General features: G+C 40.7%; 1 protein-coding gene across 8 annotated transcripts in view; it reads left to right on the top strand.

Moving 5' to 3' along the window:
* The first annotated feature begins 9,627 nt into the window (after positions 1-9,627).
* The window catches only part of PTGER3 (prostaglandin E receptor 3), a 175,941-nt gene continuing 162,146 nt past the window's right edge, over positions 9,628-23,422 (top strand). For all 8 annotated transcript variants that reach the window (XM_045477834.1, XM_045477839.1, XM_045477836.1 and 5 more), the window contains exon 1: positions 9,628-10,619. In XM_045477834.1, the coding sequence (XP_045333790.1) occupies positions 9,726-10,619 (894 nt within the window). In that variant the 5' untranslated portion in view covers positions 9,628-9,725. The remainder of the gene's footprint in view (positions 10,620-23,422) is intronic.

Genomic DNA, 23,422 nt, shown 5'->3' with positions numbered 1-23,422 from the left:
CTTGAATGATTAAAATATATCTAGGAAGCTTATGAGGAAAGCTACATAGTATTTAAGGATGTAAAAATACCTGGGTTTGAAGCTAAAAGGATATAGGACAGCCCTTTTCCCATTACCTTAATTTAGTGGGGGAGTACTTATAAAATATTTTATGGTAGAAATAAAGTCTGATAAAAATGGGAAGAATTAGTCTTGTCTGGATGAAAGCAAAATGCTTTACAGGAATTGACTTCAGTAGTCCTGAAGGAAGGAGATGGTTTGTAGATGAATGTGAGCTAAATGGTGAAGGCTCAAGTTTTGATCATGTTTTTAGAGGACCAAAAGTAACCATGGCTGTGAGAAACCTTGGAGAGAAGGAACCTCTTGATCTGTCAGGATTAAACTGGACCACATTGAACATTGACTGAAAACAGTGAGTTACAGTGATGTACTGAGAGCAAGGATTTTGTATTTACCCCCAAAGATGAAACAGTCATAGCCTGTTATCAACCTCATCACAAAGGCTGGGTATCTCCCACCTGGATGTAATAGGAAGTAAAGTTGAATGGGTGTGATCCAGGGGTAGAATTGACAATGAGATTTGGTGTTTATCTTCTGGAGTGAAACTTCCTGATTTGAATTTTTACTTTATGGTAGCTGTATCACCCTGGGAATATTCATTGTGCCTGGTACATGAGTACACAGCGAATACTGGCATTTGTGAGTCTGGTAAGCCAATTAGGTAGCAAATAAGTAGCAAACTGTTTCCTCTGCATTTGAAAGATTTGATGTCTTATATGAGCAAAAGTGGAAAGAAAAGGAAATGTCAGGATTTATAAGGAATTTACATGTAAAAAATCTTGTTCAAGGATTACAAAGACTGATATTTAACACATTGAAAATTTTAGGCACACCATTGGACTTTTGTCATTAGTGCCATTTTGATTGCATTTGCTGGGACTTTTTGAATCAATATGATCTCTTCATTTTAAGATCCCTAATTTTTTTTCATCATTGGATGAGTTAGCACAGACCTTTTAGAGGGTAATTTGTCAGTATCAATATTTAGAATATAACCAAAGAATTGTGTTATTCAATTATTTACATATGTTGATTGAGTCTGCTGCATGCCTGACAGTGAACTAACTAGTTAATGACTAGATGGTAAAACAGCAAGGTATTCTAGTGAATCTATCAAAACTAAGAAAACAGAATAATTACAAATTTTGATGAGTACCATGAAGTAAATGAGTGGTAGGTAGAAGACCTAAAGGTCAGAGAGAATTGGGAGAATAATTCCTGAAAGATCTATACCAGAGTTGCTAAGTCTATGCTAAGATGATAACCTTAAGGCTGGTGTAAGGCATAATGAGTAAAAAACTGAAGTGGTAGAGGTAGACACTCTTACCATGCAAAGCCGCTAGGCCATAGAAAATAATTTAAATAGATTCTACAAACAGTTGGGAAATACTGAAAGGTTTGTAATAGTCCTAGTTAGCTTTAAGCAAATTTGGCTACTTCTTGGAGAACGGATTAGAAAGACCTACTTTATGGGAAAAGAATAGAAGACTTGTTTAAGCAGATTACAGCATTTGTGTAATCAGTGTAGTCCTAAATTTGGAGTTATGTGAGTAATGTATTGGGCTTAGAACATGGAAGTAAGATTACAACATTAACACAAAAGGAAGACGGTAAGTGATTTATTTATTTTTTATATTAGACTGTGCATGCACATGAGTAGAGGAGGGGCAGAAGGAAAGGGAGGGAATCCTAAGCAGGCCCTGTGCTATCAGTGGGGAGCTTAATCTGCGTTTTGATCTCGAGCTAAAATCAAAAGTGGGATGCTTAACTGAACCATCCAGGTGCCCCCATGAAGGTAAGTGATTTAAACCATTAAAAGATTCATTCCTCAAGAAATAGTAAAAGTACTAATTTAAGGTAAACTTTCACAGTCAAGAAAACATTTCAATTTCCACAATAACCCCGAAAGGTACAAGAAGTTAATAACAGGATAATAAAACTTTAATAATTCTAAAAGAGGTTTTCTTAAAGAGAAAAACATGAAATACAACAGTAGGCTAGCTAAACTACCTGTAGTTAAGTGAAAATGGATTATACACCCCAATTATATGTTGTCACACTGGATTAAAATTCACAAAAACCCCATTATAGCTATAAGTTATGCATTCAGAGTAGGAACACAGGTTGAAAATAAGGTGGAAAAAAGTTACCAAGCAAATACCAGTATGTGGCAATATTAATACAAACACAACAGACTAAGCTAGTGAGTATTAGAACAGGAACTGTATAGTGATAAGAGTCCATTTAACACTAATGTCATAAACTTGGAAGTGCACTTCAGCCCTGGCTTCTCTTAAAGCATTCCATATCAACGTCTAATAGCTTCAAAATGTTAGGACTGACAGGGTGAATAGATCTGTGTATTTGAAAATCAATACCTTTCTCTATGAAGAAAAAGGTATTATGAATAAACATGATCAAGTAGACCTACTTGGTAATTGTAAAACATTACATCTAACAACTGCACATAGAATATTTACACGTAGGCTATTGAGCCATACAACAGTTCTCAAAGGATTTATAGTACAAAATACATTCATTGACCAGTGGAATTAAACAGACTCAATAGCAAAACTAAAAAATAATTAGGATTTAACATCCCCATATGGCAAGGAACAAGTGATGGAAATTTAAGATATTCTGAATGGTAATGAAAATATCCTCGAGATTCCGCTAAAGCACTACTTAGAGGGAAATGTGTAATTTTGAAACCATGTATTAGGAAAGAAGCTACACCAATATCTACGTTTCCATGTCAAGAATGTAAAAAAACAGATCAAACATAAAGTAGAAAGTGAGAAAACAAAACTAAGAGAACTTTTGCTTCATGACAAGATTTATCCTTCCACCCAAAACCACACAATATATTAAAACAGGGTTTTTCAGTACACTGAACTAGGAAGACTGATAATCTGATAAAGGGAAACAAGGCTAACCCTATTGAATGCCAACTTACTCCCTTGAGAAGATTTCTGAGATACATCACAGGAGTTCCCTAGGTGGAGATTTGCAATTTTCCCTGAGTTGAGATGGAGTAGGAAGGACAAGGCCACTAAGATATGGCAAGTAACAGGAGAGGTGCATGCATGTGGAGATCCTTGGTTGGTCCTCCAAGTCTTCAGGTGAGTCATGGTCAGCATATGTCTGAAAGGAGACTGCGACGAGTCCAAGAAGCTCTTAAGAACCCCAAGCATAGAAACAAAATTACAGCAAATCTACCCCATATGATAGCCCATCAAAAAGTAAGTTAAACTTCAACCTCGTTACCATCTGCTAAGAAGTAAAAAAGTATTTTAAAGATAATACATATTTCAGAATGTAACTTGGGTGTATGAATCAAGGGGAGACCTTAAGTTTCTTAAGAATTCCCAAAACCAACAAGGAAAAGTTTATTTTTTCTGAATAAATGGTTTACATAAGATAATCCAGACACAAAAAGTAAAAAAGGCAAATGACAAGGTAGGAAAATGAGAAATCTGTATCTCTAACAGTACAAAGAGCTCCTACAAATTAATAGCATGACAATCCAATAAAAAATGTACAAAGCAAAGAGGAAGTTAATCCAATAGAAAATGTAAAAGCAATTAAAGAAGTTAATACACATGGAAATAGATTTAACTTCCTTAATGAAGTTGGATTTAAGTTCACTAGTATTTATGGAAATCCAATTTAACAAAATATATTTTACCCATCAGATTGTAAATATTCTAAACAGCACTACTAGTTCAGGGCTGGCAAATGTAGAAGCAGAAATTCATGTACTTTGGAAATATCTTTGTGTGAGCATAGAAAAAAATTGGAAAAAATATACCTCAATCTGTTAATAAGGGTTTTGGGAGTGAAAGGAGAAGTGAAGATACTATTAGCATCTTAAAATATAATTAAATGCTTTAAGCTTGTCGTTTTAGCTCAGTTTGTTACAATAAAGTTTTTAATTACAAAATCAAGGCAATTTAAAAACTATTGTGGTAGATTAAGTAAAAGGTGGTAGTGATCTGAACCAGGTGGTAGATGTGGAGATGGAGACAGACAAGTGAATGTAGATGAAATATATTTTGAATTAGAATATTATTGGATGATGTGCTGGAAAACATGGTAGAGAAGGAAGACTCAAGGATGGTCATTGGAATTCTGGCTTCAGTAAGTGGATGGTATATTGTATTCTGAGATGGGGAAGACCAGTAGAACAAGGAGTGGGGAAGAAAATTTGAAGTTCCATTTAAATGGGATGAAGTTCTATCTAAATGGCATGACAAACAGTCAATTCGGTATATGAAACGAGTTCAAAAAAGACGTAGACTGCAGATGTAAATTTGGGGTCATCAGTGTACAGCAGTTCACTTCTGAGGATCTGTCATGTAAAATAAGTCCTACAAGTATGCACACCAATATACACAAGAATATTCGTTGCACCATTGCTTCTGATAGCAAAAATTACAAATAGTCCAAAGAGAAAGAATTTGGATTATTCATGGTATTTAAGAAGAATGGAGAATTTGTACGCATACTGACAGAGAATCATGTTAAATGTTAAAAGACAAGTTGGAGAGTACTTCCAGTAAGGATGGGAGACTAAAGAAATCATTAATTTTTCTCCCATTTTAATTTAGAAGATTAAGCATAATTACATGTAATCTACAGTCCATTTTGTGTGGTATGAGATAAGGTTTATGTCTATTTTCATACAGGTATCCATTTTTTTCAGTGCCTTTGTTGAAAAGACTTTATTATCTTAACACTTGCTGAAAATTAATTGAACATGTATGGACGGATGTGTGTGTATACCTATCTTTTATCTGTATATCTGTAACCCTTTTCCCTCCCCCGCTGTGTGTGTGTATAGCCATAAATATCTACCTATTTAGATATAAGTAGATATAGTATTCTGTTCCATTGAACAGATATGTCTTTCTTTATGCTGTTATCACACTGCCCTACAGATAACAATGAAAATCTGGTTTAAAATTAAAAAAAAAAAACTAAAACTCACTGGAAAGCATTCAAAAGCATACAGAAATTGGCGAAGAGTTTAATCTCAAAACTCTACAACTAAAAGGGTAAGAATTAAGGGTTACTGGCCTTTTGGACTGAGAGAGATGCCCAACCCTCATGACTATATCTGTGGGAATCAGTGATGGGAAAAATCAGTCTCACTGACAAAAAGTGCCAGAGATTGATTGGAGTTCAAGGCTGAAAAGACCGCTGCATATTTAAATAGGAAATCCAGGTGATAAGAACCTTAAAAAGAATGAGATAGAATTTCTGCCCAAATATATGTTTGACAGCTAAACCGTGCGTGAAAGAGAATCTCCCTGAAGCCTGGTGAAAAAGCAAGCAGAGACCAGAGTGGAACCTAGTCTTAGAAGATAAAACTACTCAAGACCTATGTCCATGACTTTGATGCTTTCCTTAAACGAGTTTATTCTCCACCCTGAGCACCTTAGGTGGCAAATAGTTGAAATTTCACAAGCTTGAAATGTAGGGCACAACCCAAAGCTGGCAGAGCAGCTTCAAATTAGAGGAGAATCTGCAGAAGAAAACCACAGACATGGTGGTCCCCATCACTGACCAACAAATTATGCAGTATAGGGTAGATCAATCCACAGAGCAGCCATGAGAAATCATGACAACAGAGCAGAGATAGAAAAGCAGCTGTATACCACGAAAGGAAATGTTGGCAGTCTGAATCCAGGCAAGTTAACTACCTGGTGGATGACCACATCACCTGCACCCCCAGCCCCCACCTGGCCCTAGGCCAAATCAATAATCCTCATGGAAAACAATAGAAACCATAGTCACTACAGTATATTAACTACTTAGTCCAGTTTTCAACTAAAGACTATCAGGCATGCAAAGAAACAGGAAGAAAAGTTTGAAGAAAATGCAATCAATACAAAGGGATTCAGTATACCCAGATGTTTGATTTAGCAAAAACTTCAAGCATCTCCTTTATTTTGTTGAAATAGTAATTATATTGGTTGATGTTTGGGTGTTTAAATCTACTTTGGATTCCTGAAATAAATCCCATTTGATAAAACTACATATTTTTCCATTTTTCATGAAAATTGTTCATGAATTTTTAAATTGGATTTTATATAAGAACTACCTCCATGGCAAATCACAAAAGCCACTGAAATTAGCATTCCTTTCTTCTGTTATTTCAGATTTTAAAAATCAAGAATTTTGCACTAAAACATAAGCTCCATAAATGTAGGGATATCTGTGTGTTTCTTTTATATCTCTAACAACTAGCACAGTATCTGACAGAATAGATGCTCAATAAATATTTTTTGAATGAGTGGATGGATGACTAAGAAATATGCTGGGGGCACCTGGGTGGCTCCTCTCAGGTCATGATCTTGTGGTTTGTGAGTTCGAGCCCTACATCGGGCTCTGACAGCTCAAAGCCTGGAGCCTGCTTTGGATTCTGTGCCTCCCTCTCTCTGTCCCTCCCCCTCTTGCACTCTCTCTCTCTCAAAAACAAACATTTTTAAAAATATGCTAAAATTAGCAATTGGATCAATGGAATAAGAATTATAGATATTTTCCATCCATAATGAAGTAATGCAAAATAGTTACTGATCTTGTTTTGTAACCAAGTCTATTTTAAGATTTCTTAATGCAAGTTCAGTAGAAGTGGCAGAATATATTCATCAATGCTAGCTAAATATTGATATATGTTTTGAATTTTAAAAGGTAAGATATTTACATATTAAAATGTAAATTATTTTTAGAGAATAGTTTAAGAATACATAATGGGTGAGGGGCACCTAGGTGGCTCAGTCAGTTAAGCCTCTGACTTTCTCTCAGGTCATAATCATGGTTTGTGGGTTTGTGGGTTCGAGCCCCGCATTGGGCTCTGCACTGACAGCTCAGAGCCTGGAGCCTGCTTCGGATTCTGTGTCTCCCTCTCTCTCTGCCCTTCCCCCGCTCACACTTGGTTTCTCTGTGTCTGCCAAAAATGAATAAACATTAAATTTTTTTAATTAAATAGATAATGGGTGATTATATACTTTAAAATTTTTAAAAAACATTTGAATATGTGGTCTTTTCAATGATCTGACTCTAATACTCCACTGGTCTGTTGGTTAGACATGATAGTTTGTGCACTCCAAGGAAAACAAAATGACCATAGTTATGTATTAATTAGTACACCCCTAAGAAAGATATCAGAGGTTCCTTAAGCAAAACATTTGTCATTTAGAAATTCTCTTTAATATACTGTACAGCATGTTATTAGGTTGGTCACTAGAGGGTGCTGGTGTTTCAGACCAACACAATTCAGGCTATTTCTGCCTTGACACTAAAAAGTGCCAGCCAGAATCCATCTGGCAGCATCCTATTCCATGGCTCCTCAGATTCCCTAAATCACTTGTTTACAAGGTAAGTAACTAAAAAGCTGACAACTTAGAAGAGGAAAATGTTACACAAAAGATCTGAAATGCAACATATTTAATGCACTGGTATAGAGGTGAGTAAAGAGTCTAACATTAACTCTGTTACTGTTACGAAGTCAAGTTAGCTACAGCATACACTGCAATGGGGGAAGTAAAATTTCAAAGAAGTCAAATATTCATAAAAATGAGAATAATTTTTGATATAACTGGAGAGACATTCAGCTTTGATGTTTGCTGTATGAATCATGACAAATTAAGTTTTTAAATAAAATACATAATTACATTAGAGTCTCATTACTGAAAAATTTAATTTGATAAATACTTTCATCCAATATGCATTAAAGTATATATATATGATAATATTAAATATTATCTTTTAAATGAGATTTTAGAAAAAACTTTCATAAGTATGGGTTTCAGATTAATTCAAATTAATAAGACAAAAGTTTGGAGAAGATTTAAAAGGTAAACCACTTGAGTATTCCTTCCTAGCTGTCATTCTCATTAGAAACATGACATTTTAAAAGAAAATTCAAAAGTGTAAAAAAATTTTAATGACTGCAAAACAAAATAATGTCATTAATGCATGTTGTTAAAATGGAGTTGAAATTACATTTTTGCTCTTTCTCCTTTAAAAACTATATAAGGCTTATAAGCATTTTTTTTTTCAAGCTCTCATACAGAGAGTTAATACAACAGCACAGAAAGAATGTGGGATCATCTCCTACCACTCATTTACACCCCCAAAAGATACCAACTAAGCTAGGAAAGGTAAAGAAACTAAGTACAGGACTTCCTCCTGAAGTGAATCTGAAGCCTGAGTAATGGTATTCATACTGCTATGTGATCAGGTTTAATTTCTTAAATGAGGGGAAAAAACGAAGTCTACAAATTATTTCCAAAATCTTTTCATTTCCTGGACAATGTGAAGAGGCAGAAAAGCCAGACCCTTCCAAAATGTGGGAACAAAGTTACTGTTGTTTCTCAACTGCTAAGAGTAATTATGGTATGGACGCAAACAAGACTAAAGATGCAGACCGCAGAATTGCTGGAAGACCTTGGGCACATCCTTTAACTTCAAGGACCGTCAAAGGGGAGTAATAATAGGAACAAGACCTTGGAGGATCTGATAAAACGGGAAACTGTGAAAAAACACTAAATATTCGCTTAGTAAAAGATATTAGGCAATTATGCCCATTTTCACTAAATGTAAGACCTTCCTAACATCTAACTACAGTTTCTAGTCCTAATTGAGAATAGGCTGGCGGCAGTTTTTCATTATCTCAGATATGCAAGCGGCTGCCACCTGCCTCTAGCCACTTCAGCCGTAGCTTTTTTTCTTTTCTTTTCTTTCTTTTTTTTTTTTTTTTTTACGGGGAGAGGGATAGAATTTAGGTGGAGAGCGGTAGTTGAGATTTCATCTTCGAATTCGGCACTCTGATTTTACTTTGTTTCCTTTATACGTATTCCCTTAAGTCTCTATGAGGCACTATGAGTATTATATTACCAGGGTGACCCCCGGGAACAGAGCTGCTTGGTCCCAAAGTATAAAAAGGGAGAAAAGTTCACATTCAGCTTTGCAAAGGAGTGTGGTTGGCCCGGATTGCTTAGAAACAGGTGAGTTACACTTGCCAGGGTTACAGAAGAGCTCCGGGAGGAGGATCCGGCCCCTGCAATAAGCGTTGGCGGATGGGTAAGGAGCGGGGCGGACGTTCGGGTCTGCCTTGGCGACTTGCCTGTGGTCGGGAAGCACGGGGAGACATTTTAGCCCGGGCCGCCCACGCTCCTCTGGCAGAGGAGAGGAGGAGGCGCGGCGCAGCGAAGGGCGGACTGGCTGGGCGTCCCGTCTGGCCAGGAGTCGGGGAAAGAGGAGTCCTCCTGAGAGTTTCCAGCCCTGGCGGCCAGGGCAGCGGTCACGCAGCACCCGAGGGACGCGCGCAGTTGCTCCTCCAGCCCCCCGCCCCCGCCCCGGCGCGCTTCGGCCCACACCCCCGGGCGCCCCGCCCTCCGCGGCCTTATAGAAGGGGCCGGCACCTCGCGCGCCTCGGAGCTGCAGGCTTCCCAGAGCCGACGGCGCGGCTGCCTGAAAGCCCAGGCGCCGTGGCCAGAGGAGAGAAGTGAGGCGGCGGCTACGCCCCGCATCATGGAGGGCAGCCCGGCCCCAGCCTCAGTCCGGGTGGACACCGACCTTCGCCGCCGCCCGCGCCCCTTCCGCCAGCTCCCGCTGCTGCTCTCCGGGCGCCGTCCTCTCCTCACCTCGAAGCCAACATGAAGGAGACCCGGGGCGACGGGAGCGCCCCTTTCTGCACCCGCCTCAACCACTCGTACCCGGGCATGTGGGCGCCCGAGCGCTCCGCCGCGGCGCGGGGCAACCTCACGCGTCCCCGCGAGCCCGGCGAGGACTGCGGCTCGGTGTCCGTAGCCTTCCCGATCACCATGCTCATCACGGGCTTCGTGGGCAACGCGCTGGCCATGCTGCTCGTGTCGCGGAGCTACCGGCGCCGGGAGAGCAAGCGCAAGAAGTCGTTCCTGCTGTGCATCGGCTGGCTGGCGCTCACAGACCTGGTCGGGCAACTGCTCACCAGCCCGGTGGTCATCTTCGTGTACCTGTCCAAGCAGCGCTGGGAGCAGCTCGACCCGTCGGGGAGGCTGTGCACCTTCTTCGGTCTGACCATGACTGTCTTTGGGCTCTCCTCGCTCTTCATCGCCAGCGCCATGGCCGTCGAGCGGGCGCTGGCCATCCGGGCGCCGCACTGGTACGCGAGCCACATGAAGACGCGCGCCACCCGCGCCGTGCTGCTCGGCGTGTGGCTCGCGGTGCTCGCCTTCGCCCTGCTGCCGGTGCTGGGCGTAGGCCAGTACACTATCCAGTGGCCCGGGACGTGGTGCTTCATTAGCACCGGGGGAGGGGGCAACGGGACTAGCTCTTCGCACAACTGGGGCAACCTCTTCTTCGCCTCCACCTTTGCCTTCCTGGGGCTCTCAGCGCTGGCCGTCACTTTCGCCTGCAACCTGGCCACCATCAAGGCCCTGGTGTCCCGCTGCCGGGCCAAGGCCACGGCATCACAGTCCGGCGCCCAGTGGGGTCGGATCACCACCGAGACGGCCATCCAACTCATGGGGATCATGTGCGTGCTGTCTGTCTGCTGGTCGCCCTTACTGGTACGTAGTTCCTGCGTGTGTGCGGAGGTCTGGGCGGGCGGGCGCGCCGGCGGGCCAAGGAAGCCTCTTGATGGCGGCAGCACTTGCAGGGGTGTGTTGGCAACCACAGAGGACTGGAGAGGCCTGTGGCCCGCTATCTTGGTTGTGGCTTCAGAGTTGAGCTCCTCCTTTACTTGCCGAGCACCTTCCAAGTGCCAGGCATCGCGTTAGGCTTTGTTTATGCAAGCGTGGAGGCCACGGGGCTGCTCCCATCCTAATTGGAGAGAGTAGGAGGATGCCCAGGTGCCATTCCAGTGTGTGTACAGAGACACAGATTTCTTATGGGTGCACTAGGGGCAGAATGGCTGTGTGACAACTGTAGCCTGCTGCTGTGCGTTTTCTCCTTATTTCAAGTATCTCTTGCATGTTGAGATGATTTTCAGTCTGCAGAAATATTCTACCTGCAACAGCAGGTGGGCACAGCCCTCTTGCAGCTTCTGACACACTGCGTGCCCTCCCAGCACAGCCGGGCTAACCTTCCTTGCAGGTTCACTCTTGATGGAAGCAAGAGAGTGAAGGAAGACCCCTTTTGCCTCTGCAGCCTGCCTCAGCCCTTTGCAACGGTGCTGTACCCTCTAGGGAGTGCTTGAACCCACATTCAGTCAATGGGACCTCAAGGCCTGGGAACTCTGACCGGCCTTTGGGCTGGAGCAAGACCAGTCCTGAGATAGGAAGATAGGAGTTGCTGCACTGCCTAGCTCCTCGCAGAGGGGCACAGCCTGGGAGCAGGTGATGTTTACCCATGCTCCTTGTGTGGCACCACACACTTACCTGGTTTTTTCCAGATTTTCCTCTGTGGTACTTTTAGCTGGAGATTTCTATGAGTAAGTGTTGTTTATGAGTACCTGATGAGTGGATGTTCATTTAGGTTCCAAGCAGCCTGGCTTAATAGGAAGCATTGCAGCAAGCGTGACCTGGTCACTGGCAGAGTTATAGCAGATTATATATTGGACTTGGAAATTTAACAGACTCTCGTGGAAAACTTCTGAAATCCGTGAACACAGTTTTCAGAACCCACTCCCACATGGTTTTTCTTTTAGTTTTTTTATGTTGTACATCACATGAAATTTACCATTTTTAAGTGTGCAGTTCAGTGGTGTTAAGTATATTGCCATTGCTGTGCACCATGTTTACTTTTAAATCCCTTGTATTTAAAAACAGAACCTAGGGGCGCCTGGGTGGCGCAGTCGGTTGAGCGTCCGACTTCAGCCAGGTCACGATCTCGCGGTCGGTGAGTTCGAGCCCCGCGTCGGGCTCTGGGCTGATGGCTCAGAGCCTGGAGCCTGCTTCCGATTCTGTGTCTCCCTCTCTCTCTGCCCCTCCCCCGTTCATGCTCTGTCTCTCTCTGTCCCAAAAATAAATAAAAACGTTGGAAAAAAAAATTAAAAAAAAAAAAAATTTAAAAACAGAACCTTGGTGCCTTTCCCCTTCCCACACTCCCCTGCATTTGACAAAGCAGATAGCCTAGAATACCTGTGTTTAACTGGTACAGTATATTTAGAGCACAGGTCTTGGCTCCAAATCAGTGACATGTGGGCACAAGGAGTTATGCTGGGACTTAGCTGCCCATAAGTGGCCGTGTGGTCACAGATCTCTGTTCCAGGAACTACAACTCAGGCTAATGTCATCACCGTAGCTTATCAAACCCAGCATCAATTTTAGACACCTTTACTCCTGTGGCTGACGAATGAGGTATACAGGTGGCCAAGCAGAAGGGGAAAAGAGTTCTAAAAAAATAAACACTTTATTAAAGTGTGGTAATTAACATAACTTTAAAGGCAAACAGAATATCTGAATTTTTCACAGTTGACATTTAAGACCCACATCTTTGAGTCTGCTCTTACCACACACTTTATGTCCTAAAAGAAATGCAGTTAAATCGTATGAATAAAATGCTTACCTATACAGTTAACCGGATGAAGAGAAACTGTGTAGTGTTTTTATTTCAAAACTTTGATTCTAATGTGACAGGCCTGGTAGCCTTAAGAATTGAGATCAGTTTTGAAAATTGTAAGCTAGGATGGTCAAACTCACTCTCTTAAGAAAGACATATTTGGAACTAGTCTTATTTAGTTCCTGCATTCAAAAAATATTAACTGGTTTGCATCATTTTATCGGACACTCTGTTGATTCAGTTCTTATAAAAATATTGCATTTAAAATGAAGTAAATTTAACACATGGTCATATCAAAGAGGAGAGATTCACGGTTTCCAAAGTAGGTACTTGATAAACTTGATAAAGAAGTGCTCCTGTCTTCTGTTTTGTGCACCATCGAAGTTAAATCTTCAGATATCTTCAGAAAGATCTGCAGTAAAAAGTTGGAATTATCTCAAAGAAACTGGCAAAACAGCTCTTTTAATAAGTTAGGGAACTGTAAGAATAAAGACACTAGAACTTAGTGACTTGAATTTTCAGTGTATTAATGTTGAAGTGAGAGAATCTTTTTACACCTGTTTTCTAACTACAGGTAAAATATGGATTCCCTATTAGCCTTTCTTGAGTTGGGCATAGGATACCAATGTAATTATTCAAACTCCTTACTTAAAAGGACCCTGAGTGTATCTTATTTTGGAGACTATCACAATTATAATAATATTCAGTTGTTGCTGCCAGAAAATTTAGCAGAGATACCATAGTAAGAAAATGACTGGCAACAAGTTCCTGCTACAAAATACTTACAGGTTTATCTATGGTGCAAAACAAAACCTTCTTTACATTTTCTTTTTCCCAGAAACTTTACAAAACGCAATGTGAGGGGTGCCTGGGTGGCTCAGTTGGTTAAGCGTCTGACCTCAGCTCTGGTCATGATCTCACAGTTCGTGGTTTCGAGCCCTGCATCATGTTCTGAGCTGACAGGGTGGAGCCTGCTTGGGATTCTTTCTGTTTCCTTCTCTCTCTGCCCCTCCCCCACTTGCGCTTTCTCTCTCTCTCTCTCTCTCTCTCTCTCTCTCTCTCTCTCTCTCTCAAAAACAAGTAAAAATAAACTTAAAAAAATATGATATGAGATGTGAAATTGAGAATACAGTGGGAAGTGATGTCACCGTGATAGACGATCTACAATTTGTAGTCACTGTAGGTTTATGAGGCATCAAATCCTATTGGAATCCACCAGTTGACTCAGCAATGCAAATCTGTTACACTTTTTATTATTATTTCATTTTTTATGAACCAAATTCACCGAATCATCCAGTTATTGTACATGATAGCCAAGTTTCCAGAAATAGGAATAACCTTAGGCTGTTGTTCACAAAAAGCCATGAGTACCTTTTGTATTTTTGTAAACCTTACACTCCCCAGACAGGTGGAATGTGGCTAACATTGTAGCTATCTTAAAAATAGTAACTATAAGGCTAACATTGTGAAAAGTAAGGTCTGAGGAACAGAATTCCTCATCTACAACTTCCGACTTGGATAAAAGCAGCCTTAGAAACTTTTGCCTTTAATCTTGAACCAGCAAATTCTGCTCAATATCCACAAATGCAAATAGAGATGCTTCAATTCAAGAAGATATTTCCCGGGGCACCTGGGTGGCTCAGTCAGTTAAGCATCCGATTTCAGCTCGGGTCATGATCTCATGGTTTGTGAGTTCGGGCCCCACATCGGGCTCTGTGCTGACAGCTCAGAGCCTGGAGCCTACTTCAGATTCTGTGTCTCCTTCTTTCTCTGCCCCTCCTCCACTTGTGCTCTGTCTCACTCTATCTCTCAAAAATAAATAAATGTAAAAAAAATTATAACAAGAAGATATTTCACAATGTGGATGTGACTTTATTTAAATCTAAGGAATCCCTGATATATCTTGACAAATGAAACTTGCCTTAAGTACACTACATGTGGTAAAAATATGCAATAGACTGTTTTACAGAGGTAATCCTGTTTCACGGTATAAAAAAGTATTAGGCAATTGCAGATCTTCTCTGCCTTATTTAGGATGTTGCTCCAAGGAAAATGATTATATAAAAACCTTCCGTAATTTATTTTTATGAGAATTGAGATTACTTGGAATTCTTTACTTTTTTTGTTTATTACTTTATTTGTTTAGGCAGTGTGGAAGGGATATTAAGTAGACTTCTTAAAAGCTGGTCAAAGAGGCTCCTGGGTGGCTCAGTCGGTTAAGCGTCCGACTTCAGCTCAGGTCACCATCTTGCGGTCCGTGAGTTGAGCCCCACGTCGGGCTCTGGGCTGATGGCTCAGAGTCTGAAGCCTGCTTCTGATTCTGTGTCTCCCTCTCTCTCTGCCCCTTCCCCGTTCATGCTCTGTCTCTGTCTCAAAAATAAATAAAACATTTAAAAAAATTAAAAAAAAAAAAAAAGCTGGTCAAAGAATTATAATCTGCTCAGTGGAGCCCCACATTTATGAGTGAAACAATTGGAGAACAATACCAGATTTGATATAATTAGTATTGCCTTGGGCTCTGGGAAGAACATCCACCTGACTTTACCAGAGTGGACTTCAGGGAAGAGGTGGGATGGCATAGCTTGACCTTGTGGCTGAGCATGAGCGTGTCCAGGAACTAGAACAGAGCGTGTACACTAGAACCATGGGAAAATTCTTTGAAAAGGTGTATGGAATCAGATTGAGGTTGTTAGGATGAACGTGGGATAAGGACCATGTTCTTTGCCAGTAGACTACAGATCTCTATTTTGAGTTTTAGAATAGGGGGAGGGTTTTTAAAAGATTGACAAGGCTGTGGTTTGCAGATAGATTTGGGCTAGAAAATGGGAAAGTGAGATTGGTTATGACTTACTTTCATGAGTCATTTAGGGCTTTAGGGTAAGACAGTGGGAAGAGTTGAGTCAAGGAAGAAAGGTGATAAAGAAATGAAGTTATTAGAAATGGTTGATTTAAGGGTGATGGCTTAACAACATTTCTTGTGCCTCTACTCTATCCTCTTCACCATGTAAATATTTTCACATCTGTTATCTCATTTAATTGCATCCTGTAAATTTGCCACTATTTTCTACATCATTCAGACAAAGAACTCAAGTGTAAAGACTATTAGAACCAGATTTATAATTCAGGGTGTGTGACCACATTTATTTTCAGTTTTGTTGTTGTTGTTGTTGTTGTTGATTTGTTTATTTTGCTTAAATATAGGCCAGGAATTATCGCTCTAATAATGGGCCTTGGGCAAGTTATATATCCTCTTATCTGTAAAGTATGGAGGTAGGACTACTAGACATTTAAGGGCTTTTTTTTTCCAATTTATGTTATTCTCAGGTTCTCTTATTGGTGAGAATGATGGTTCAATGATGATTTCAACCGTGAAAGTTTCCACGGGTTCAGGAAATTTGGAAAGGAGACTGTGTGGCTGAATTTTTTTTTTTTTTTTTTTTCAACAACAAGGCTCCTGAGTGACTGGGGCTTTTGGACAGAGTACATATGGTGATGGTGGATTATCTAAATGATATATTCAGAAGCCAATATAACTTGAAGATTAATGAGATAAATCAAGGCTAAAAGAATGCAGATTTTTTTTATTTTGGGTTTAACAGAGAGAGCCAAGAATTAAACAGTTCTTAAACTGTTCTATTTAAAGAAGTTCAGATGGTCTAGAATTGTAGAATAATTGTGACTCATTGGCCTTTCTCTTTTGAAAAAGGTGTAAAGGTCAAGAATTCAATTATGAAAGTTTCCACGGGTTCAGTTTTCTGGGAATAACATTCAGGAGTATATGCTGCACACATTTGTACTAGATGTGATTCATCTGAGGGTGCTGAAGGGTGGTAGTGAGGGATTCTGGGTCATGTGTCAGTTTCCAGTTCTGGCCTTGCATTGCAAGGAAGCTGGGAGGGAAGTCCTCCCTAAAACTCGTTATATTTGTGTAGTATTTTTTATAATTCACCAGTGTTCTGCAGTTATCTCATTCATGCCTTAAGATCCAGAGGTCTACAACTGTAACATGTCAAATTTTGAATCCCCCATTTTCCTCAATTCTTAATCATAGACAGAAGTAGGAAATTTGTATTTCAACTCCCACCATACTTCTTGAAGACTATTAGATGGCCTCTCAAGTACCCCTTTTCCTTAGAAAATTCCAACTCTCATAGGTTAAAGAAGATAACCAAAGAAGAAGCCTGGTTGTCCTCGGGGTTCTCCTTCTATCCTGACCCCTAAGTATATGTCAATATTTTACAGTAAGCATGGTATCAGAAATGACAGGTGGACAATGTGTGACTTCTTTAGCAAGAAGGACACACACACAAACTGAGGAATAGCACTATGGAGTGGAAGAAATTATCTCTGCTCTTTATTGAGAACGTTTGTCTCTCCATTTTTTCATTTGCCACTTCACCCTCAGTCACTCAACAATAGCTACAGAGCAATCACCCCTCCTGGATTGCCTCAGGTCTCAAGTTAGAAGTCACTTTATTTGAGAAGACTTCCTTGATTCTCTCTCTCTAGGCCAGATTGCATGCTCTGGCCCTTTGGTTCCATAGCACCTACCTTGCATTTCCCAGTCATAGTCTGAGTCACACTTCATTGGACATATTGCTTAATTGACCTCCTGAGGCCAGGTACAGTGTCTGTCTTGTGCATTGTTCTTTTCCAAGGAATGGTCATGATTTCATGCCATATAAGGTATACCCAATACATGGTTCTTGTTTGAGTATCTAAGCACCCAAATCAGAAGACACTATCTGGTCCCCATTACATAAGCAATTAATTGTGTGACTTTAGACAATTCACTTGATATCCTTGTGAACTATTTGCTTTTCTTTTGTAAAGTAGGAATAAAAACACCTACCCAACCCATTTCACAGCATAGTAATGAAAACCAACATAAATCTATGTGGGAATAATTGGGAATATCCTTCAATAGTAGGAACACTACTAGGATGTTTTACTGGATGATAATGTTGACTTCTTAGTGTTCAGATAGACCTTTTCCTTAGGAAACTGAAGAAAAGACACAAGTGATATTTCACAGCTTGATTAGTTATAGTTTACTGGGGGCCAAAATGTGTGGTGGAGAGTGAAACTTTTCAGAAAAAAATAAAACATTAAAAATTATAAATCTCAAGTGCATAAATTTTTACAAGGTGTTATAATTCATCCCTCCCCCCTGCCACCATCTCTCTTCTGCACTCTGTCAGCTCTGGAATCCTTTCTGCCTCATGGCTGCCAGTGAATTAACTCTCTAAATCTAAAACCTGCTGGGTCTCATTTCCCTTTCCCTAAACCTGGAGGAGTAAGCATAACCTCATCTTCTGAAGACCACTGCCACAGGTAGAGAATGCGTTGCCTGTTTCTCCAGTCAGGGGCTTCATTGTGTACTCAGACCTGTCCTCACATAAATGTGTAAGTCAAATTAATTTTGCATCTAGTTATTGTCATTGGTCAGACTTCTTAAGGGTGGAGCTCATTACTCAGTTGTCCTCATCAGAACAGGGGATCACCAATGTTGAGGCTGAATAGAATTTCTACCACTGACTCAAAGCCTAAAACTGAACTTATGTTATCCTTAGATGAGGCCCAAGAGTGAGAATCACAGAGTTGTAAATCGCCTCACAATTTGGCCAGCTCCTGACAGAACATTAATATTATTTGTAGTCTACAGATAACACAGAGTGTGATTTTCCCATCCAGTGACCCTCCTAGGCAGTCTCCTGGGCAACATTCACAAGGAAGACATTTCATCGGGTGATCTTGGCACTTATTAAAATGTATATACGGTATTACTTTTATAAGTACTGATTTTTATGATAGGCATTTGAAGAACCATAGATCTAAAAATGAAATATAGTGGCAGAGATGAAGGGGAGGCTTGATTTTTTGCACCTTAATTCTGCTAAAAAGAAGGAGATTAGCTACTAATTTAAGTAAAAGTTATGTAACAGAAGTACAAATAGCATTACTATTTTTAAAAATCTTGAAAACACAAAAACAGGAGGTCAAATTAGAGCTGGAATCCTCCTTGTTTTAAGCAATTATTGACCCTCCAGGAAATCAGGTGTAACTTAAAAAATATATACTTTTCTCCAATCTTTTGATATTTCTGAAAAGTATTTGATTCCTGAAAGTAGATTTGATCTTTCTGTCCCACTTTCTGAATATTTTATAAGTGTCGCTTTCTGTGGTTGAGAATATGCTGCTGTTGGTGTGATTCATGCAAATTTAGAAAAAGAAATATGTTGTTAATGTTGAAAATGCTGAAAGGAAAAAAAAAGAAGGAAAAGAAAAAGAAAGATTGTAAAACATAAGATGCATTTGGAGGAATTCACCAGACAATAGGGTGGAGCTTTCACCACGGTCTTGATGTCTGCAATTACCCGGATAATGTCTCACTACCAACCACCTTGTGTGGGGTTGGGAGAACATGCACATCTGCATTCCTGTGCCTCAGCTGTCCTAAGGTAAGAGTGGCAGTTAGTGATGAAGTGACCCCTGACTTGTGAGCACTCATCTCTGCTCCATGAGAACAAAAGAAATTGACTGGAGAAGGAAGTGAGGGCCACAGAGAAAATAAGGCACTGGGAAGCGAAAGACGGGGATTCTCATCGAGGCTCTGCCACCACGTGATAGAAGTCACTTTATCTTTATGGTTTTCCTTTCCTCGTCAACAAAATAAAACAATTATCACCTCTAAGCCTCCTTTCAGTTCCGACTTCCTGTAGCTTGAAATAGATAAAATCGTCCCTGGTGGACGTACTATACTAGATGCATGAGGGAAAACACCCAAAGACTTCCTCAAAAGGGGCATAGAAATGTATGCAAATGGACCAAGTAGACCACACATTCTTTTATACAATCATCTATAAATATCGTTTGAGGGCTTGCTATGTACCCACTACTCCGCTCACCCTGGTGGTGCAGTGGTGATGAGCGCTGACTCATGATTGCACGTGTTGGGCAGTCATGGGCTCATTCTAGGGGGCGCACTGTTCACATTATATTCTATGTGAATGACACTTTTTGTTGAGCAGTGTGCAATCTGTGCTCTACAGTCTTCTTTCATGAAGCTTTCAACCTACCGAGGTAGCACACAGTCAGTGAACACTCATTCCGATAAACAAATGTCACCAGTCTGACGGGTGATTACCATGGTTGCTCTCACTGGCACATGGTGCCTGCTGCAGATGGACCTTGTCTGGGCAGAAGGGCAGTGCTGCTCGTCTACTGCTGCTGTGAGGCCCTGCGGTAGCGTGTCCCTGTCCAGGCTATAGTAGGTCTGTACTTGGGCACCATCATTAGAGAGCACATTAATTCATACCCATAACTCTAGCCATAGAACTCAGCAGTAATAACCCAGAGGACAACCACTGTGCTACAGTTTATGGACACAGAGGGCAGCTGGCCTCAGGTCACATACTGTCTGGAATCAGCCTTCCTGGGCCCTTAGTCTCTATGTTGTACTCACATCACCTCCTGACAAGTTTGCCTTTCTCTTCCAATGAATTTTCTTCTAAGACTTTCCATGTCTTCTCCCTCTACTGAATGTAGCCAGAGTGACTCTTCTCCAAGTTTGTTAGCTTTAAATCTTGGGAGAAGAGGTTAGGTTTCTCAGCCACCCCCCTTTTTCCCCCAGAAAGCTTGATGGTCTACCTCTTCCGAAGTGATCAGTGGCATGTACCAGGAGTGTTGTGTGAATTTTCTTACGATACAACACCGATTTCCACTATGTAAACCTACTCATTCTACATTTACCAAAGTCATTGCTTCTTATTATTCCGTGACGTCTGCTCCAATGTGGCTTGCTCTGTCCACCTGAGTAGAGAAGGGGGGTGGCTCCTGCACCCCATTACATACATCACTAAAGCAATGAGCATGTTATGAAGGCAAGATAAAAATGCTTTGAGAGATGTCAAAGAGTACCCCCTCCTGATTCCATGGTGAGGTGTGGGGTGTTAAGGAGTGTCTGCTCAGAAAATGTCACTTAATGATGAATCTTGAGGGATGATACTTTGAGGAAGAAATCAGCATGTGAAGCCATCAATGTGGGAAAGAGCAGAAGCATCAGAGTAACTGACAGAAGGCCAGTGGACAGACCGGAGTGAGTAGGAAGGAGAGCACCTTCAAGGTGAGGCCAAGGATGTGGGCGGGGCCAACTGTGCAGAACCCTGTTGTTTTTGTTTGGGAGTTTATATTTTTATCTTAAGTATGATGGAAAGCAACTAAAAGCAGTGTGTGAGGGCACCGTGAGTTGATCTGCTTTATGTATGAAGAAGATTGTGAAGGTTGTTGCTTCCTGAATTAGAGAGGTGGGACATCAGAGTCTGTGAATGCTGAGGTCTGATGGAGTTGTAGAGTTGTTAGTGAAAAAAAAATTTTCCCCCTATGTATTGCTTGAAGAGAAGGGAGAGACATAGTTTGGCACAGAATTCGTGCGGGGAGGGAGTGTGTGCAGACACACAGAGGAAAAAATTGAAGCAGGTGTGCTGGGAATGGCGTGCAAATCTGTTTCTGTTGAAGTATGTTTGAGAATGCTGAGCAATGTTATGAGTCAAATAGGGATTGAAGGATGAGGGAAAGGGTGCGGAGTGCATTGGTAGATTGCCTTGAAGATTAGAAATAAGAATTTGCATTTTATCTTGGGCAAGTTCTATTGCTTTTCTACACTCCTGTTCTATATTTGTAAAATAAGACAGTTCACATTATAAAATCTCTTCGCTTCTGAGGGTCATTTAGTAAAACAACCCATTTAGTGTTTGTTATCTTTTTAGAATATTCTTGGTGAGATTGTTTAAGCTTACTTACAGGAAATTTGTTGCTTTTCATGGGGCACAAAGAATTCTCTTAGAGCCAAGTACTGTGTTGGCCTCTATCTTACAATTAGTTGTGTGTGTGTGTGTGTGTGTGTGTTTTAATTTACTAAAATAACCCTAAGAGGAAGGCATTATTGGCTCCAATTTATAGATAATGAAGAAACTAAAGTTGAAAGAAGTTGACTGATTCATTTAAGGTAACAGAGCTAGTAAGAGGCCAAGCTGGGAGTCAAAGGACAAGCTCTTTTCTCTAAGCCGCAGTGCCTCTGAGTCACCCAATTCATCTTGAGTTGGTGTTTCTAATATAAAAATTTCAGTTCTCTTATGTTGGTTGATAATGCTCATCCTTGGTTTATGTGGAACAATACTTAATTTAACTAGAGACAGTTTTTTTAAGTTTTATGATACTATACTTCTGTATAAAGTATCAAGAACTTCCACTAAATTTATGAACAACAAAATTACATGCAGTTATCTTGACAATGTGAGGGGCAGGAGTCATGATGTATCAACTCATTTAAGTGACACTTCATTGAATATCAGTTGTACGCTAGGCACTATTACAACCTGACAGAATGATGACATGGCCTTTTCCTCAAGGAACGTGATATGTAGTGAGTGATTCCCTGGAGAGACTTGAGGTTGTGACTAAAAAAAAAACAATATTATTTTCCATTGTCAGTACTGAACATAGGATCACACCTGAGGGCCATTTAGAATTTATTCACCCATTCATGCTTTCAGTGGTTGGTTATTGAGTATCTACTATCCATCAGGCACAGTTCCAGATGCTGGAAATATAGTAATGACATAGACTAGTTTCCTGTTCTCGGGGAACATGCATTCTAGTAGAAGAAGATAGCGTACAAATCAGATTGTCATGAACACTGTTAAGAAAATAAAGCAGTGTGATGTGATAGAGGAAGCCTCAGAAACTTTTGTAGATTGAGTTGTCAGGGAAAAACGCCTCAGAGAGGTGTTGAGACCTCTCAACATTTAAGTTGAGACCTGAGTGAAGGAAAGAACCAGGTATGGATAATCTATAGGAATGGCATTCTAGGCAGAGGGAACAGCAAAGGGCTCACCAAGTGTGTTCAAGGGAGAGAGAGAGAAGGCTTGTGTGGCTGAAGTGAAGTGAGAAGGAAAGAGTGGAGTGCTGTGAAGTGAGGTCAGAGACAGTGCTGCGGGCCAGATTGTATTTGTATAAGGCCATACTAAGGAGTTTCAATGTTGTTTTAAGAGAACACTGGAAGGTTTGAATCAGGGGAGTAACATTATTGGATTTATGTTTTTAAAAGATCCTGGATTGCAGAAAGGCAAGACTAGGTGCAGGGAGAACAGATAGAAGGTGCTGAAGTTTTCCAGGTGAGAGACAATGACGGCTGGTATTAGGGTGGAAAAGTGGATGTATTTATACAAAGAGATTTGAAGACCGAGTTCATAAGACATTCTGAAATTTCTCTAATCCCTGCCCTGTGATTATGACAAGATATAGGGTCCTCCCTCTCTGGGCCTCTGGTAGTAAGGTGGCTAGCTGTCCACCAAAGGCATTCCCTTGGTTCCTTAACAAGGAACTGACTGCTGCAAGCTTACACAGCTAATAATGGGCAGAGCCAGGATTAAGTTCTATCTAATGGGTGCTATTTTTTTCTCTGAGACAGTCACCTAGAGAAAGAGAAGTAAGCAAGTTTGTTTATGAAATAATAGGATGTCCTAAGAATCATGATGCCCAGGAGAAGATCCAGACCAGGCTAAGCTTAAAAGTAGAGGGGAGGGGGGGGTTTGCTTGATTTACGTAAATTGCAGGAGTGTCAAGGTTGGAGGTGGCCCTCTGGAAGACTAAAGCCAGGACTCTCTCTTTCTGTATCTCTCACTTTGATTTCTTGCCATATGTCAGTTCAGGCTCTGCTTCTAAGCAATCAGTTTATGACATAGCTTTGCAGCTCATTGGCCAGATCCTATGGTGTTGTTGTTGTTGTTGTTGTTGTTGTTGTTGTTGTTGTTGTTTCCCAAAGCTTTTGGTTAATAGGTTTATATTTACAATGGGGTTTTAATTTTGC

Source organism: Leopardus geoffroyi, chromosome C1, assembly GCF_018350155.1.
Source record: "Leopardus geoffroyi isolate Oge1 chromosome C1, O.geoffroyi_Oge1_pat1.0, whole genome shotgun sequence".
Lineage (NCBI taxonomy): Eukaryota > Metazoa > Chordata > Mammalia > Carnivora > Felidae > Leopardus > Leopardus geoffroyi.
Note: the sequence above shows the minus strand (reverse complement) of the source record. Positions and strands in the feature narration are given on the sequence as shown.